The following is a 19,353-nucleotide window of genomic DNA, read 5'->3' on the forward strand; positions in this document are numbered from 1 at the left end:
GGTGAGGCGGGGCCTTCTCTAGCTCCCCTCGATGGGCGGCGCGACTGGCCAATGACAGCGCAGCGCTCCTCGCGGGGGGCGAGACTTTCACCTGACGGGCAGGCGGGCGGCCCAATCAATCGAGGAAAGAAAGGGGGCTGATTCTGGAAGCCATTACGCCAGTGTCGCAGGGTGGAGGCCGTTGAACGGGGTTTGCTGGGTGGCTGCGGTACGCAATTTGCGTACCGTTGGCGGTGCCAAGGGGGGGAGCGGGGAGGGAGCGACACCTCCGGGCCCCGAGGGGCCTCGGGCCCCCCCCCCCCCCCAGCTCCTCCCCGGCCCGGGGTGAGCGGGCCCGGGGGGGGCCCTAAGGGAGGCTGGGCAAGGCCGAGGGGCGGCAGCGGGGCCCCCCCCTCAGGAGCCCTCTGAGTACCACCTCCCCCGCTTCCCCCTCAGGGCCATGGCGTCGCCCCCGGCTCCCCCGGCCAAGAAGCGGAAGATGAACTTCTCGGAGCGGGAGGTGGAGATCATCGTGGAGGAGCTGGAGCGCGGCAAGCACCTCCTCATCAACCACTTCAACGCCGGCGTCCCGCTGGCTGCCAAGGCCGCCGCCTGGCACGACATCCTGCGGCGCGTCAACGCCGTCGCCACCTGCCACCGCGAGCTGCCCGAGGTGAAGAAGAAATGGTCCGACCTCAAGACCGAGGTGCGGCGCAAAGTGGCCCAAGTGCGAGCGGCCATGGAAGGGGGAAGCGAGAGCCAGAACGGAGGCGGTGCTGGGACGGAGGGCGAGGACCCCACAGGTGCCACGGCAGCTCCCGTCATCCTCACCCCCATGCAACAGCGCATCTGTAACCTGCTGGGAGAGGCCACCATCATCAGCCTGCCCGGCGGGGACTGCGGGGCTGCCGACGGGACCGAGATCCCCATCACCGCCTCCGCCACCACCGTCACGCTGACCCAGAGTGAGTGCTGCGCCCAGCGAAGATGCTGTGCTCTGGATGGATGGATGGCCCAGTGGGAGGCCTGGCACCCTCCTGTGATCCCTCTGCAGGGAGCTCCTGTCAAAACAAAGAGCCCATCTGTCGTGAAAACACGTTTGTGCTGTAGGGGAGCATCTATGAGATGCGCATGAAAGTCAGCTTTGACAGCTGGGGTCAGCCTTAAAGCGAGGAAAGCAAGGAGCCTTTGGTCTCTTTCTTTAGGGAACTAAAATAAAGGAGGAATATCTCCAGGGCTGGTTTCCTGATCTGCCCCGAACAGGCCATCTTGCTGATAAGTGCCACTCTAGGTCTTCTCTTTGCCTTGTGTCAGTTGGTTCATGGTGCCCTAAAAGAGATGTTGTCTAGACAGTTATGGCGCACCCTGCTCCTTTGGACCTTACTCGGTACATCCGAGAAGGAAACTTGAATGAGGGTGGAGTAGACTAAAGTTATTTTGTGCGTTCCCTGTTTATTGTATGTTATCTCACAGAACAGGCAGTATTCCTGTTACATTCCTTGAATAGTCCTGTAGATAAGGACACCCATTTTGCAGCTACTCCTTACCCCCTTTCTGTCCTTTGTTCTCAGTTCCTGCAGAGACGACTTACCACAGTCTGGAGGACGGGGTGGTGGAGTACTGCACAACAGAAGCCCCCACCACAGTTACTGCTGAAGCACCATTGGAGATGATGGCACATCAACACGAAGTATCTGCAAAACCGCAGGAGTTGAAAAGCCGCATTGCTCTGAACTCAGCCAAGCTCTTGCAGGAGCAACGAGTGACCAACTTACACGTGAAGGAGATTGCCCAGCACCTGGAGCAGCAGAATGACTTGCTGCAGATGATCCGTCGCTCTCAGGAGGTGCAGGCTTGCGCGCAGGAGCGCCAGGCTCAAGCCATGGAAGGAACACAGGCTGCACTGAGTGCCCTCATCCAGGTCCTCCGCCCCATGATTAAGGACTTCCGTCGATTTTTGCAGAGCAATACACCCAGTCCTTCGGTGACCGCTGACCCCAGCCAGACTGGGCAGCAAGATGGCATTATCCAGTGAAAGGAACAGCAGTGGGACTTCTTTCTTGGGAAGATTAAAACCCTGCCCCTGCTGCCATTGGACACCGAGTAATGGGGTGTTGGCTCTTGTCAATGTGAAATGGCTCTCCTTGGAGTCTAGCTGAGCCTGAACAGCTTTCTTCTCTGCTAATCTTATGCTAATCTGCCATTTCTGACCCATCATACGGAGCAGAAGCAGGAGATTTGATAGACAAGGGACCTAACGTTGGTTGCTTTAGTTCCTCAAAACAATAGATTTGTGTTTTTTTTAAAAGAGGGAGAGGAAAAAAAGACGATTATTTTTTTATCCATTTGAAAAACTCTTCTGGCTATGACACTTTTTTCTTCCTCTGCCTTGATCCATAGCCTTTAACTGACTTCGAACACGGAGAGTCTTTCTATTAAGTCACAGTAGTGAAGCTGCCAAGGAACAGTTATCACAAGCTGTACTGTCTGGTTGTGAATGCATTTCTGTCTCTTGTTGAAAGCGTTCACTGGAAACGTGGTATCAGAGGTGGTACAACCTTTCTCTGCACTGAGAGTCTGTGGATGCCGCTCTTGGAGCATGAAGTTCACCCGCACAGACTAGCACTAAGCCTACTATATGCAGTTCAGGATCCCACCCATATCCCCCGAGGATATAAATGGGGTTAAAACAGTGTGTTCAACTCATGTTCTATCTGTGCGCAGTCATGAAATTCAACTTTAAACTTAGCAGATGTGATGAAAATGTCATGCCTTGGTTACCAGACACTGTCCTGGGATACATATTGAAAGCAATTACCTGTACCAGTATATTTAATACACAAGGACACATTAAAAAAAAGTTAATTCAGTTGGGTTCTCAGACAAAACGCCCTCTGTCTCATAACGCACAGTTTGCCACCTCCATAACAGCTCGGTCTCTCCGAGCAGACCTGGTCTGGAGAGCTTCAACCTCACAGTGATTCCCAGCAGACGACCTTGAGGAGGTTGGCAGCCATTGGTTGGAGTGAGTGAGTTCTGGACCGTTTGGTTCTGGTGGTGGTATTTGTTCTGTACTTTTTAGGAGCCAGAAGCAAAGTCAGCAGTTCTTCCTCATTCTGCTTGCTGGCTCTGGCTGGGATTCTAAGAAATAGCTCTGAGGTTCACCTCACCTATTTTCTCACACTTAAACAGGGTTAAATAGCATTTGCAGCCCCTGATCTCCCCAAGGGGTGGAGGTTGTTGGGTTTGGTCCTCACCGAGACAGCTCCATTTCACAGGATGGTGCAGTTCTTACAGACTTGGAGTAGCTTCATAAGCTCTTAGATGACAAGTTTCACTTGTAGATGCATGGAAGCTAACTTCAAATATATATATATACGTCTTTTCCCCATACCTTGCAATATCTTTCACCATTTAGTAGGCTTGTTGATTGCCAGACACTGCTTTTGAAGCCAAACTTTCTCAGAGTTGATATTTTCTAGCTGTTAAGTCTCCTTTTGGGCTGAGAAGTGGTGAGCAAAGACTGAATTTGCACCATCCCGTGAGACCCTTACATATTTTATGGTGGGATGCTGCCAGAGGACCCCCAGTTAGAGCAGTGGCTGATCATTCTGCTGCCTACCTCTGCCCTTCAGTGATCTCCTCTGATGGAGGAGAAAAGAACAGCTTTAGAACGTTGGCCCTGGAAGGCTCTGACCCTTTGACACAGACATCTCAGTGCTGAGTCAGGGCAGCACCAGCTGCTCCTTCCCACCTTGTTGGGCGTCCAGCCATGTGAGTAACGCTCTCCTGATTCTTTCTCTCAGACTTGATGGAGTCAAATCAATTGCTCAATTGAAGATTATTTTTAAAGCAGAAAACTATGGCATATATGTTGTTTTACCTCGTTTGTGTAACGATCTCTCCTTTACAAAATATGGTTTTTAATTAAAATATATATATATATATATGTTTTTTGGTAAACGGGCTGTTTCAGTTCATGTTCCAGGAGAAAAGCGAGTGAAAATAAGTTGGCAACACGGAGAACTCAATCAGAAAAGGTCAAAGAAAACTGCAGGCAGCCACGTGTGTTGGTTTTCTCCTTGTTCATTTGTGGCCTTACGTTTCTATAATTGTCTTTTTTTGTTGTTCCCTTTTATTTTGTTTTTCTTTCCAATAACAGCTTTCGCAGCTTTACCTCGGCCCACCATTCAGTTAGCTCATTGCATCTGACAGATGAACGCGGCATGCTAACCTCCCAGCGTGCTCCAATAGCCCAGAATGATGGATGAAATACCAGCCTTGGGATCTGAATTGCTGTGTTCGTTCTTGCAGTGACTAAGCACTTAAGCTCTGCTGCTGTTTCTTAGGAGCCAACGCGTTGCCCTCAGAACCACCCATATTTTTTCGTGTCTTTTCAGGATAAATATAGAGCTTAGTCAGGTCAGTAGCATTCAGGAGCAAGTTCCACGTGCACATTTTTGTCTCATTAAAAAGATGTAGCAACATTTTAAGTGCAGGGTGAGTGCTGTGATTAGGGGCTTGGTTGTTGCTCATGACGAGGTCATCAGACTTGGGGAGGAAGAGAGAAAATACGTCCCTTAAAACCAGGAAGATGGGGTAAACAGGGCACTGCTGTGCCTTGCATTGCAATGAGCTGGGAACTTGTGCCCAAAGCTGAACCAAGATTAAGGAAGAGCATCTCACAGATGCTTATTTGTGCTCCTTTTACTGAGCGTTTTGTACCTAGAGATTTCTATTCGCCACCCAAAGCAGGAAGGAGCTGTGCAGGGATGTCCTGCCACAGGGCTCATCAGAAGGGAGAGTGAGTGTACTTTGTACTTCTCTCTGCTGGAGAAAGAGGAGCTCAGTGGGGCGCTTCTGGTGGGTCCGAAGGTACCTCGAGGCTGCGGCTCGCTGCTTGTGGCACCACTAGGTGCTCCAGGAGCTAAAGTCTGGTTGTGAAGCTCAGGCAGTGAGCAACGTGTGCAGCCCAGGCACGGCTTTCCAGGAGATGGCAGTGCACAACGGGGCAAGGCGCTGGGATCCTGAGCTGCGCTCTGCAGCAGAACACAGTGCATGGCAGAGACCTGGCTCCAGAAATCCTGCGGATGGTTTGTGCCCCACCTGCTCCTCGCTGCTGGATCATCTCAGGACTGGGAGCCTGGAGAGGAAGAAATTCAACAGGAGAGCAGAGAGGGATGCGGAGCACAGATGCCAGTGCTCACACACTGCTCCCAGAGCACACGGGCTGTGCTGCGGGGCTCCCAGCTCTCATTGCAATGCATTCACTGCAGAGAAACATGGGCAGGCACAAGATACGCATGAATTCCTGCATTCTAAGCACTGGGGCAGGGTTTAGGAATTTTTACAAGGCCATATATAAATATGTCAGTATCCCACAAGTACAGCGTGCTGAAATAGGTACATCACAGTTGTGAAAGCTGGTCCCCACAGAGGCAGAATGATATCATCTGCATAGTCGCCTAAATTAAAGCATCCTCTTGTTGGTTTATTGATATTTTTTTTTTGACATCTGAGAGGTTGTTGCCAACAGATACTGTCAGCAGAAGGCTGCTCTGTTTAGTTATGAAAATGGAAGCATTTAATGTTCTTTGTCTTTCTCGCAAGCACCTGATGAGAAGCTTCACACAGACATCAGCACAACTTCCAGGCAGTCAGCCCAAAGCCCAGCTACCTGCAAAATGGGCTCATGAGCCCCCCGGGTTGTGAAGATCCAGGCACAGGATGAGGCTTCACAAACATGAGCCTCAAGGCAACACGAGCTCCAGTCTGAGGATTTTGGAAGGGTAAAGCTGTTCCTGTGCCACTGTCGGGCCTTCCAGAAACCAACGGAGAGCCCTGCTGCACATCCCCATGAAATATGGAGCAGATATGGAAACCAGTAAACACAGAAGAGCCTGGCAGCTGGGCTTTCAGGTCTGGCCACATGCCTCAGGAAAGGAATCCACCGACTCCAGATTCCTATGCTCCCTTTGTCTCCAGATAACAGGATCCCCAGTCCTGGCAGGTCAGAAACACACCAGACAGGTGTGTCCTTCGCAGGTGAACAGGAAACCAAGCGTGGTACAGAAAGTGAAACAGTTCCTGGGTTTATGGTGATAAGTTCAGTTAAAGATGGAACTAGTGAAAAACACAAAGAGATGAAAGTCAAGCTGGCAGCCTGTTATTAAACTGGGAAGAGGCGAGCTTTGAATAACTCCATACTGCAGGAAAATCCTACAGGATGGGGAGCTGGGGTTCCCAACAGCACATGGGGCTCATACCAGCACCCAGCCCTGCCCCACACTGTGCAAGGGACTGGCCTACAGCATTGCAGGCACTTGGCCATCACAGCATGAAGAATGTAGCACAGAGCATTGTGTGATAGGCTTCTTTTGTTGTTTTCTGGGGGGGAGGATGGGATGACAGGACTGAAAGCTCATTACAACTATTATGAGAGGTTACAGATCTAATAGAGGAAAGCCAATTATGTATTTACACTGTTGCAGCAATGGTGTATAATTTGGTTTTCAAACTTTAATCATTTGGCTGCCAGGACAAATGAATTAGTCTGATGATGTTTTCCAGCAGAAGATGCTAATGATGTAGATTACAGGTTCTGATGATTTGCTCGTGTATCTGGAATTCCTCTGGGATAAGAAAGAGAATCTGATGGCTCACCACGTGTGTTTTTCAGGATCCATCTCACTTCACCCTTCTCACATCTGTCCCTTCTGAATTCATTTTGCTCCATTTTCTCCCTGCTTGTTTATCTCACTGCTCTAAGCTGGGAGGGAGGAAGCTTGGAAAGCCATCCCTGTTCCTGCTTGCACCTTGGTCCCAAGGCAGGCAGAGCGCAGAGATCGGCCCCTCTCCAGTGACAGCAAAGGTGAGGCCCAGCACAAAGAACGGCCCCAACTGATAAATTATCTGAGGCTGATAAGATAATGCCCTGAGACAGCAAAAGTTGAGGAAGTGGTGGCAGCACCGGCGAGAGGAACCAGGAAAGGCTTAGGTCAGGCAGAGCAGAGGACGTGGCTGAGGTTCACAGAGCGGAGGTGATGGCACTGTGGGTCCAGACTCACGACACAACAAGCACCAGCATGGGAAGAGCTGAGCATTTCAGTCTGGGGTAAGCAGATTCAACATCTGTTATCAAGGGACACCCTTAATAAATGGTTTGGATCTGGATCAGGAAAGAATACAAAGCCAGGGGTTAGGATGGTGGATGGACAGAGATAAAGGATGCCCTGTTCCCTCTGATAGCCCTTGTGTGGGGCTCAGGGTGCCTTGGGGACCCCAACATCCCTCCCATCAGGGAACAACAGAGATACTCGGAGAAGTACTATCCCGTTAAAGAAATGTGGATTTGTCCATAAACAATTATACAGTATAAACACAGCAAAATCAACAGGGCGAATTTTGAACTAATAAAGATTTAATCTCTAAGTCATGAGACTGCCTTTGTTAGGAAAATATACATACCCCTGAGAATTGAACCACGGTTGCTCTATTACACACAGCTCAGCAGCTCGCTGGGCATCCTTCCAAATCAAGTTTATTTTTAACATCAGATACATTATTCAATTAATTATAAAAACACTGAGGTTTTCAAGAGAGATTTCTGATAAAACTGCAGAGTAAATATGCGTGAGAACGGCGAGGATTGCAATCTCTGCGAGCTTTAGCATCTGAGGCTGTTGCTATAAACAAGAGCAGCCCTCCGAGGAGGCTATTTATCAGAGTGAATCATATCAGATAACACACGGCCTCCTCCCACACAGCAAACAGACAGATCATCTGTCCTTTACCTAGTGATGGAAGTGAAAGATCGACATGTCTGTCAGTGTTATGCTGAGAGAACGAGAAGTGTGAGGGATTGGCCTGGATTCTTCGGATGCTTCCAGCATTCAGGCATCCCATCCAGGCGAATATTGCCTGTTTAGAAGCTGAGCTCTTACTCAATAAATGAAGACACAGAAAGCAAAAAAAACCAGCCCATTTCTACCAGTGTCTCGAGGCCTTGAAAACACTGAGTATCAACTGATGGGATGGATTCAGGCGCTGCCTTTAAAAGCAGCCTCCACAAACAAACATGGAAACACCGACATCTCCTGCAGTGGTTTCATTGCGCCAACGCCAGAAATGCTTTCCCAGGAGTAGGTTTGTGTCTGTTTAACCTGGTGAGCGAGAACTCTGACAGCGTTTGCTCTAATCCAGCCTTTATCTTCCATCCACACTTGTTGCCGTGTACTTTTCCTGGCTGATTTTCCTTTTAAAGGCTCACTCTGCGGTAGAATTATTTGATAGCTCTGGTATTGTCCGTATAGACGGCTAAGATTAAAGGGAAGGAATCTGGGCATCAAAGCCTGGCAAAGTGAGGGCTCCCAGGCTCTCATCCAAGCTTTGCCAGACATGCAAAGCAGCGTTGGGAAAAGTCCCTACCGTGTGAGAGCATCAACTTCTGCTGTGCAACTTTACAAACAGGCAAATCACGTCAATGATTGCAGACTCCTCCAGGACAAGGAGAGACATTTTGTTCCGCTTGCCCTTAAACAATGGAATCCTACCTAACCAGGGCAGCAGATGCAATAACAGGAGGGAACCACGTTCAGCTGGTTACCACATCTCACACCTGGAAAGCGAGTCTCCAGCTGCTGGCCAGGCCTTTCCCCTGGAGAGCTGCTTGTGCAGGGACGCTGTGTCAAGGAGGACAGGCTCCTGGCTGGCACACGGCAGTGCTGAGGAGGAGCTGTTTAGCCTCAGAAAGGTCACGGGCCGTACCGACGGGAACGAGAACCCTCCGCTCCGCCCCAGCGGCCAAACGGCCACACCGAACCGCCCGCCCGCTGAGGAGACCTCGAGCCCACCACGGAGCCCCGCGTCCCGCCCACTGCCTCAGCCAGGGGGGCGGGTCTTGCCTGAACCGATAGCCACCTCCTCCAATCCCCGCCCTGTCTTCCCCGCCCCGCGCTAGAGAAACCAATCAAAATCCTGTTCTTCCCGACCCGCCTCTTAACTGTAGCCAATCAGGTAGCGCGGTTCTTGTCCTCCCCCCCCCCGTCCCCGGGGAGGAAGGCGGTGGAAGGGGGTTACGTAGTGTCGGGTTGGTATTCTCGAAGCGCGGTAGTGGTTTTGCTCTGTCGTAGGGCAGCCTGCGGCGTTGGCGTAGCGGCCGCAGTTGGCGTAACTCTAGCAGGGGCGGCTGTGGCGGGGAGCAGCGGCGGCCGTGCGAGGAGAGGGCAGGAGGTGCGAGCGGGGCCCGGCGGGCAGGAAGCGGGCCGAGGGGCCGGGACGGGAACCGGGAGGCCGGCTGAGATCCCCCCGCGGATTAACCCGTTGGGCAGGGGCTGGGAGCGGGGCTGGGAGCCGGCCCGGGGGTGCCGGATCCAGGCAACGAGCTTGGGGCAGCCAAGTGTGCGGGTCCGGAGGCGGACTGAGGCCTGGGGAGCTCAGTGAGGGGTGGGAGCGGGCCGAGACCTGGCACGGCTCAGTGCGCGGGCAGCGGGGCTCCTGGTGCAGAGCGGGTCCCTGTGAGCCCGGCGGAGCCTTCCTGCTCTCCCACAGCAGCAGGAGTGAGGCTTTAACCGCGTATCCCTGCAGGCGGCTGGAGCCCTGGTTTGCAGCTCTCGGTATCGGTGAGGATTGCTGGCTGCTCAGTGTTTATAGCCTCGTTGCTTTTTGATGCTAATAAGCCCTTAGCCTCGATGGCTTGGCTGTTGCATAAACGTGTAGCGAGACCACTGTCTCTGGCCCCCAAAGGGAGTTATTCGGGGCACTTCTTGGTGCAGACCTGGTGCTGGGGGAAAGCTGTACAGCTCAGTGGGCCTGGCAGATGGACATCCGATGACCTGATTTGGTTGTTATGCTGTGTAATCTGGAGCAGACTGCTTTTTCTTTCTCCTTGTTTCTTTCTCTCCTCTGCTGGTTTTTCTGTTTATGAGATACAGGTGCTAACACTTAGGGCTGGTCGGAAAAACAGAAAAGAAACAGACTTTGCATTTCCTGAGACAGAGTTACGTGTGCTGGTTAGGCTGATGTGGGCTGTAAACTGCTTCAGAAGATGACGGGTGAAAATAGAGCAGATTTTTTATTAGCTGCTTTGCAAAACAGGAATAATGAGGGGCATGACAGCAGCGAAGCTTGCCCTAGGCAAAGAGGGGAAAGAGGGTATTGGGACCAGGCTCATTGGGGCCATACCTCTTAAGATTGGCGTGAGTCTGTGCTGAATATTACCCATCCAAACAGGTTTTAGAGAAGGAGGAGGAGCCCAAGACTGCCTGGGACTAATTTACTCATTTCCCTCCCAAAGGCTGACCTGAGGACCTGTACCGAGGTGTAGCACAGGAAGAGGAGAGAGAACCTGGAAGCATTTTGTATGTGCTGCGCACAGACTTAAGGCTTCTTCAGAGACTCATGATGACTTCCTGCAAGAGATGCCTTCAGGAGGGGTTCTGCTGAAGTCAGGGCACTGCAGCCTCTAACTGGGACAGCTCCTGCTGGTCTGGAGCTGAGACTTACTTATCTCCCTTCCTTTTCCCTTGGAGATGTTGCAGAGATTTAATCCGACCTCTTCCTCCTCACCTGAAGCCTGCCGTGGCAATGATCCCGCAGCCAGATCCGACCACCAAAGAGAAGAAGATTGTGCATTTGAGGCTGGGCCGTCGTTGTAACTGAACTGGAATTCACTCCCTGCTTACGCTCCAGGAACAAGCGCTGTTCCTTTGCTTGTCTGTGTGTGTTTTGAGCCACTCCTCTCTCATCTTGTTTGGAGTTCCTGGGCTTTCCACACTGAGTTTGCCCATGGCTTTCCTGATGAAGAAGAAGAAATTCAAGTTTCAGACAAATTTTACTCTCGAAGAGCTGACTGCTGTCCCCTTTGTGAATGGGGTTCTGTTCTGCAAAATCAGGCTGTTAGATGGAGGAGACTTTGCTAGCTTATCTACCAGGTAAGAAGCTGCTTGCAGATTTGCTTCCTGGCCCTTCCTTTTTGTTTTCCTGATTATTCTTCACTCGAGTGCTCTGGCATATGGCTACCACTTGCCTGTCCCTTGAGGTGTTTTCACTAGTTCTGCTGCTGGGAGCCCCAAGAGCTGTATCATTTTCCAGAGACAGGGAAGGACTAAGGTTGGAGATTGTTGGCCGATAGAGCAGCGCTGTGATTTTCAGAGACACAGGGAGGGAGGGAGCAGGAGGTCTCACACTTGAAGGAGCTGGGTTTTCTGGTTGAAGTCCACATAAAAATGCCCTCCTTCCCCAAGTTTTCATGTGCAGTTTTAGGTGTTGTGCTGCTCTGCTTTCGTGCAGTGCTTGAAAATGAACTCCATAGAAAGCTGTGTCTATACAAGCAAGTCAGCCCTCCCCAGCTTTGTGCTCTCTGCGTGTTTCAAAGTTACTTTTCTTGATAAGAGTGGCAGGAGCTTAGTTTGCATTGCAAATTGCTGTGCAAGGGAAAACTGCTGCCTGGAGTCAAAGTTGTCAGTGCTAAAGATACAGTTTATCTCCATGAACAAATAGCCTTGCATCTCCCCAGTTTATAGCTGCAGTGTTTTAACGATTTATCATATGGGTATCATTCTGCCACATGTTTTATAAGGTTGTTCTGTCATCATCTATCGGTGTTTCTCAGGCTTCTTCAGGCAGACCTGCTACTAATTGCTAATAATAAAAACTTGCTTTGTTTCCAGCTGTGCACATAGATTATCACCAGCAATATGCAAATGTGAATTCCATAGCAGCCTGGACTTGCTTTCTTTCTGCTCCAGTATGTGAAGGAAACCTTCCATGGCATTCAAACTTGTTTTTTAACTTTCCTGAGTAACCAGTCAATTTTAAAGGTACAGCGTGTGCTTATGCTTGCTGGTAACTGTTTTAGATCAGAACTAAAACCTGGTTTGATCTGATTTTCCTCTTTGTGGTGCAGTGCATTGTGCTTTCTCATTATCAGGAGAGAAGATTTTATTGGGCAAGTGTGAAACATTTCTGTCTCGGAAACAGAAATGATAAGGCAATGTTCAGAGCTTGTTTCTTTTTCCAGTGGCATCGTGCAACCCCATCTGACGTGTACAGGAGCCGTGGGCATGGAGCACATGCAAAAATGGACTGTGAATTAATTTCTCTTTTGAAGAATATCTATCAAAAGAGCCTTTCCTTACAGTGTGCTCTCCTGAGGCTAGATCCTTGTGTTTGGTGGAAGCAGCTTATCTAAGGAATTCAAACACTATGTGAACTTGGAAAGAAGTTAACCCCTCTGTTTCCTCGAGCTGTAATAAGCTGAATTAAATGGAGGGTGGCTCAGGAAAAGCCTGCAACAGGAATATCGATCTCCATCTCCTTGTTGTCCTTGAAAGCAGCTCCTAGGAGTGCGCTGCTGGTGGCTGCTGACACTGCCAGTCGTCCGGGCTGTGTCTGGTTGTTTTCAGAGCTGGCTGGGGTTCAGCAGTTCTCTCAGCACACGGTGTGTTGCAGATTGCAGATGTGTTCCAGCAATGAACTCCTCTGTAATTCAAACCAAACACATCCATCGCACTGGATGGCTTATAAACGAGCAAAGGGGAAGTCGGCTGTTAGGCTTGCCGCCTTTCCCCCTGACCTGGCTGTAGTCTAACTGAAAGCACATGGAAACCTGTTCCTGCTGGGAAAGTTATGGGTCTCAATGGTATTGAGTCATTTGACCTTTTTCAAATATTTTCCCCTGTTGCAGTTACAGAAACTTCATGAATTTCCAGGAGCAGTGAGGAAAAGAGGTACTGCATGGAAAGGCTTCCAGATCCTGCCACGGCTCTGCTATGTGCTCCTTTAGTCATTTTTCCATGATCTCTTTGAAATTCTGTTGATCCGGGGAAAAATAGGGAAGTCAGTGCTATATCCACGTTGTATGAAAAGCCAGTGTGCTGAGTTAGAATCTGTGATCATTTTTGCTTAAACCCAAAAATGATTGATTTGGAGTTGAAAGGTCTGTTTGGTCATCTTAGGATGAACCTCTTACGTAGGAAGTTTCAGTGTTTGCTCTGCAATCAGTTTGGACCTTTTCTTTGGTCTGTGGCAATAAAAAAGCATGCAGCTGTGATCAAAGTAGCTCTTGCTGTCCATCTTTTTTCAGAGAATTGATCTAGACAAGGTGCCCCATGTAACCCTGTAAGTGGAGCAGGGAGAGGTACACCATAGGGCATGCTTTTTTTCCTCAATTAAGTGACTTATGATGTAGAGCAGTGTTGACTGAGAAGTTCTCCAGAGACAGTGGTAAGGATGGGGACAGGGTATTCCCAGTGAGTTGATGAGTAGCACTGTGTTACACTGACCTGTGAGCAAAAGTGGGTGGCTGTGTTGGTCTGATGCTGTCCCAAGTCCACTGGGGCCTGGGTTGTAGGTGTGTATTACAGATTCACACTGCACCTTACAGCATGAGTCTGGAAGGGCCTTGGGGGCAATGGGGCAGACGAGAGCAGAAGCCCCTACACCTCCTGTTGTGGGGCAGGGGCCAAGAAGCCCCGCTGAGAGGGGAACCTGCCTGAAGAGCAGCAAGAATGAACATGCTTAGGAATTCGGGGCACTCTGGAAAAGTGTCCAAGTCCTGTCAGCACATCAGCTTGAGGGTCTGTGTCTTGTTCTGTTGTTTTTTTCTTCTTCTTCCATACAGGTGTCCCTTTTCCATGCACGCTGGGTTAACACCTCACTTTAGGCACTTTAGGCTGTGAATATTTTAGTGACTAAACCTTCCTTTCTCCTCCTCTGTTTGTAAAATCTTCTCCTTATGCTCTAGCAGGGCTTCTGAGGATAAGAGCAGTTTCAGTAACAGGGCTCTGCTTAACAAACGTCTGTCATCCCTGGGTTTATTGCCCTCCTTTAGAAGCTGGTCTTCTTAAAGTGCATCTGAGCCAGGTGTGGGCCAGACGGATCCTGTATTTCCCCACTGAGCAGTACCGGTGTATGCCTTGAATATTATTAATCCAGATACTAAAATAGCACAACCACCAGTGAATTCAGTTGCCTCCCAAGTAGCTTTAAAAATAGCAGGCGTGGAGCGGTAGGGATGTATTCATGGCAACCGTTTTTGTAGAGCAGATGGGCTGCTGCGTTTTGCACCAGTTTGAAGCTTTTGGAGGTTTTGTGCATCTTTTATTCCTGGATAAATGACAGAACAGCATCATCTGGAGTCTGTGGGTCTGTGCAGGCGCCGGCTCTGCTGGCCGAGGGAGCTCTTCCGTGCAGCTGGAAGCAGGGTCATCCATGCAGGGCAGAAAGCTGCAGCTCGTGCGCTTACGTCTTTGGGTATTACTGGGGAAGACTTGATTAAATCCCCCCCACCGTCCGTTCCCCCCCCCACCTACTTTGTCAATTAATGCTGAATGGCAGCCAGATGCTCTTTACCTCTGCGCTGATGATTCCTGTCTGCATGTTGGCAGAGAGTAGAGCTGGTGTGTGATGTAAGGGAAGTGGAAAGCCAGGTGTTATCCACATACTCATAACACCTCATCCTACATTGTTTTGTTAGTTTGCCAGCAGTTTTGCTCTGGTGTTTCTGGATTTGAAGGCAGGAATTGTTCTCTGAAAACCCCTGGCTTACTCTAACGGGAAGACTGTTTTGCAAGAGCTTAATGACATTACAGGTACTTCCCACCTTCCACGTTGTCTTCTGAGGCAAGAAGTGCTACAAACACTGTTTGTATGCAGGCTGAAGTGGAGCAGTGGTGGTGTGGGAAGAGCTGACCTTACTGGGGTGGTCTGGCCTCAAAGTATTTCAGTGCCATAGCCTGAACCAAGAATGTTCTTACTCTTGCAATTTGTAATTAAGAGTGAAATCCACTTCCTTCACTGTGTGCGTGTGGAAAGCTGCATGCAGAATGCCAAAGGAAATACTGATACTGGGGGCGGCTCGTCACACCCATAGTTCCTCATGGATTAAGGTCTGTGTGACTGCCTGCCATCCTGGTGTGGGCACAGATCTAAAGCTGCTTGTTTCCCTCAGGTGATGGGATGCAAAGTGTCACGACCTCTTGCAGGCTGCTATGCCTGCAGGACCAAGCAGCAGGGCCCTACAGTGCAGGGAGCTTCCCACCAGCCTTGCCCCTTCCCATTGCAGATCACCAGCTGGAGCCCGGTGTGAGATGAACAGAATTCTGTTCAAACTTCCCTGCTCTGGAGCCTGTATCCTGTTGGGTCAGGGCAGTCCCTGCAGGTGCTCTAGCTGGCACTCCTGTTTTACCTGCTGTTGCTTACGCAGGAGCTGCTTTATTGACCAGCAACTGAAACCTAACGCTCCAAGTGATACGCTCTGTGCACAGCATCAGTAAGTGCTCACATACAGTTTGCTTTTGAACTTCCCCCGTAGAGCTGACTCTGAGCTGGCAGTGCTTTGACAGCTAACTCTTAGCAACAGCCTTATCTGCGTGACTTAAACAGTGCTTGGCTCAAAAAATTACTCATTGGGCAGTGTGTTCTGCTTTGAGAGTGGGGCCCTGTGGCCTGCCTGGTTTACAGATCAGCACTGCTGCCTGCCCTGGCTGAGGACAAAGAGGGAGGTGAAGGTTTCCCCACTCTCTTTTAAAACCTGTATTTGTTTCTGAAATACCTAAATGGCTTCCAGGCTGTTTGTTCTTTGTGCTCTTTAGCTGCCACCAGTGTTGACTCGAGCTTTGAAGCTGTATTTCTGAGGAATTCATGCATGCCTCCAGGAACATGTGGTCTCGCTGCACAGTTATTAGTACTTTAATAGGCCAGAAGTTGCCAATAGCAAGTTGTTCTGGTACCAGTTTCTAGGTGAATGAGATAGGTATGGATTCATTCTTAGTGTCATTGCAGGAAGATACACCTGCTTGTGTTTTGGGAGAGATCTCCAGCTTCTACCTCAGATCAGAAACCTCTTTCACTTGCCAGCATGATTGAATAGCACATTGAACTCCTGCAGCATCACACAAGCTTGACTCTGTAAGGTCTGGCTCTGTGCAAAGGCAGACGGATGTGGCTCTGTGCATGGCCTCCTTTCTCAAACAGGATGTATTCTGCATCCTCTGTGAGCTGCCAGCTCTGCCCACTCAGAGCTGGGGTGCAGTTGTCTCCAAGACAGATCAGGAATTTGTTTCTAGCTGTTCCTCCTCATATAATGAAGCAACAGCCCTTAGGAGTGTCCCAGATCAATATGTTGATCTCCCTTTTTGTACCAACCTGTGACCTCCTATCAGTAATACATGCTGTGAAGGTGATGTGTTTTTTCAGATGGCTGTGTTACCTCATCCTGTGCTGGCTGCTCGACCTGCAGGATGGGAGGCTTTTTTTGTTCTTGCAGGTTGTTCACATCATGCCTTTGTACACGTGCTGGGAGGCATGGCACACATCGCTACCACTCCTGCCTCTGTGTCGTGATCTCTGGTACCACACAGTGGGCCTCAGTATCTCAGTTTAGTGCCTGGGTTGGAAAGGCACTTCCCACTGGCCAAACAGTTGGGCCTGTGTTTGCTGGCTAAACAGCCTTGTTGTTTGGTGTGTTTTCAGTCTGAAGAGCAAGAAAGGGAATTGTTCTGTGGGATTTGAATTTGTTAGTCTTCATGAATGTCATTTTCATGTGCTTTGTAGCAATCTCCTGCATTATTCAAACGATAAAAGTGAGATGAGGAAAAGACTGAGGAAGTGGGATGGGGCTGTGGGCAAGGAGGAATATGAAGAGGATGTGTACGGAGACCAAAGCGTTGGGGGGAGGCAAGTGTTGAAGAGACAGGATATTCTAGATAAGCCAGTGTATATACAGTGTGTATAACGGATGCTTTCCATGCGGACGGAAAGTAGCTGAGCTGGCAAAATAGCAGGACTGTGCCTTTCCTTCAGCTGTATTTATCATATGTCGCTGATGAGGGGAGGCCTTGTTGTAGAAGGTCTCATGCTGTTGTAGGAGATGAGGTTGGAGCTAAAAATACTTTCAGTGCCCTGTGCTGTATTCTAAATAAGAAATGAATGCTGTTTGTTGAGCCTGAAAGTGCTGGGGTTGCTTACGTAGGAGGAAGGAAGACAGCATGTGGATTTGCTGTGCTGGAAGGACTAGAAAGCTGCAGTGTTAATTAGCCATGCATCTCCATAGACCGACGGAAACCATCACCCTGCGTGTGGTTGGTAACCAACCTTGAAAGGTGCTCACTAAAATAAAAAAACCCACCCACAAAGCTAAAACTAGACTTTTTGGGGGTTACTGCTTCCTAGAGCCGCGTGTTTGCCAAAGTGAGGCACGTCCCTTCTCTTGCCGTGCAGCGTACAAGATGTAGGAGATAAAACTTGAGGGTTTGGTTGGTGCTTTCTAGAATCTATCAAGCACCGTGCTCCAGACTGGCTGTGCAATGGCAAAGCAGAACAAGGAGCCCAAGGAGAACAAGAAGTCTGTAAATGGGTTGTGGTCTCAGGGTTTCGGTCTGGGATAATTACCTCCATTTTGCTTTCAGAATTAAGCTTTGTATGAAATGACCGCGGAAAGTTGTTTCGTTATTGGCTGTTGGGTTAATGATCAACAGAGGCTCGCTGCCTGTGCCTGCTGTTGCTTGCAGGATGGATCAGCACAAAGCCCACCATCATCAGCACTGCGTCTGGAGCTCTCGGCCTTAGGAAATGCAAGTTGGTGTGTGAGCACTGCCAAATGTTCTGCCCAAACACTCGTGTCTCCAGTCTCTAAGGGGCAATATTGCTCATCAAAATAAAAGAACTGATGGCCAGGAAAGGGGAAAGGCTTGCCTGGAAAAAAACTCGGACTACACCCACCTCTCCCCCAACCCCCCTTAAAATCTGGCTCTGTCAGGCTTTATCTGCACTTAAGAGACAGAAAAGGTGAGGCCGGATGTGTTCAGTGGGTTTTTATTTGCACCTGTATGAACTGGGGCGAGGATTCCAGCTTGGCTGTTTCGTTTTTTCTTTCTCTGCACTTTTTCTGTTTCTCTTGCTAGTTCCCATTCTTCATGTTACCGTGTGGGCATGTTGCTGACTGCAAGGGGGTAATGTGGGTTATTTATAATTGAGCAATCTTTTCAGGTCTCTTAACGCTCCATTGCACTGGAACGAAGCAGTAGTCTTAGACTTGCTGTACCAGGGCAGCGCAGCTTGCATCCTGCTTCCAGAGTAAGCAATAAGGGCTGCTTCAGGGACAGGCTGTCTGCCCATGTTACAGGTGATTATGCAGTAATCCATTTATAGGAAAGCTCTTTTCCTGACTTCTGTCAGGGACCTGTTATGTTTTATTTCGTACTTCAGTAACGCCAGGCAATTGCATCTGCATAAATGTTGAATTCCTTTCAAGTACAGCATTGCTCATCTTATGTCTTCAAGTAGCCCTCAGTGCTTGTTGCCACAAGGGAAATACTGTGCTGTGGGGGAGTGTATTTCCAGGTTGGCTTTTTATGCTTGCTGCCTTCATGCTTTGCTGAATACCTTATAGCCTCTGTACTAGGAGTAGCTGATCATACTCTGCTTGGCCACTTGTTCTCTTTAAGGTCTGGTGTAGGTTTACAGCAATGGCTTTTCCTGCATTCCATGCAAGCGTGACTGTTCTTTCAAAACAAATCTGTATGTTGTTTTTCCTCCAGAAATGATTCATACTCATCTCCAATGGCAGTTGCTCTCACTAGTGGGAAATCAAGGTTGTGCATCTGAATGCAGCTGGTGGTGACAGCCACAGGGGAGGTAAATGTGCTCTGATCCTCACAACCCCACTCCTGGCAGCCAGGCAGCAGGAGCCTATTCTAATGCTTCCCAGTGGCATAACCAGCACAAACTGCTGTCACAAAGCAAAGCATTTTCTTGCATTCTGCTCCTAACCAAGATGTAATTTACGTAATTACCTCCCTTTGATTAGGACGCAGTCAGTGGGGTGCTAGTTACCTCGGGAGGTATCAGTCTTTTGGGGAGAATCACTTTATCTGGAGCTGTGGATCTAGCAGATCAAAAGCTGACCTGCCTGCTGCATGTGTGTCCCTGCTTCTCTCTCCCATGATGGCTTCATTCAGCAGTCTATTGTAATTTGCAAAGCTCTTCTACTGAGTGGCCTTTCTGCAGGTTAACAGCAATATTGATATTGATAGGAGGGCATGTGAGTTCAGAGAGAATGCGTTTGTACCTTGTCCTTAAAACCAGTGACCTGTTTGTAATGCTGAATAATGCCTTTATAAGCAAACCGTCATAGGGCATTTATATTCATGATGGGATGAAAAAGCTGGTCTTAACCTATAAAGGGACTTTCTGCTATTGGTTTTGATGGAACGTGTACCATATAGGAGTGACTCAGAACAACGTGTCTGGGCACAGGAGGGTGTTACCTCTTGGGTAATTGATCATACTTTTAGCACTGGGTTTAACTCCAGGCAGCTTATTTACTGAAGAGCTCTCCAGCGTACTTGAGCCAAGTTGCAATGATGTTACATC

General features: G+C 49.4%; 2 protein-coding genes across 3 annotated transcripts in view; both read left to right on the plus strand.

Annotated features, from left to right (window-relative positions):
- The first annotated feature begins 117 nt into the window (after positions 1-117).
- Positions 118-2,859, plus strand: NAIF1 (nuclear apoptosis inducing factor 1). The gene is made up of 3 exons (XM_072352669.1): positions 118-208; positions 436-944; positions 1,551-2,859. The coding sequence occupies exons 2-3, from the start codon at positions 440-442 to the stop codon at positions 2,012-2,014; spliced, it is 969 nt and encodes a 322-aa protein (XP_072208770.1). The 5' UTR covers positions 118-208; positions 436-439; the 3' UTR covers positions 2,015-2,859.
- A 6,213-nt stretch (positions 2,860-9,072) lies between these two features.
- The window catches only part of EEIG1 (estrogen-induced osteoclastogenesis regulator 1), a 33,170-nt gene continuing 22,889 nt past the window's right edge, over positions 9,073-19,353 (plus strand). For both annotated transcript variants that reach the window (XM_072352694.1, XM_072352695.1), the window contains exons 1-2: positions 9,073-9,210; positions 10,274-10,910. In XM_072352694.1, coding sequence (XP_072208795.1) covers positions 10,765-10,910 — 146 coding nt within the window. In that variant the 5' untranslated portion in view covers positions 9,073-9,210; positions 10,274-10,764. The remainder of the gene's footprint in view (positions 9,211-10,273; positions 10,911-19,353) is intronic.

Source organism: Excalfactoria chinensis, chromosome 18 (assembly GCF_039878825.1).
Source record: "Excalfactoria chinensis isolate bCotChi1 chromosome 18, bCotChi1.hap2, whole genome shotgun sequence".
Lineage (NCBI taxonomy): Eukaryota > Metazoa > Chordata > Aves > Galliformes > Phasianidae > Excalfactoria > Excalfactoria chinensis.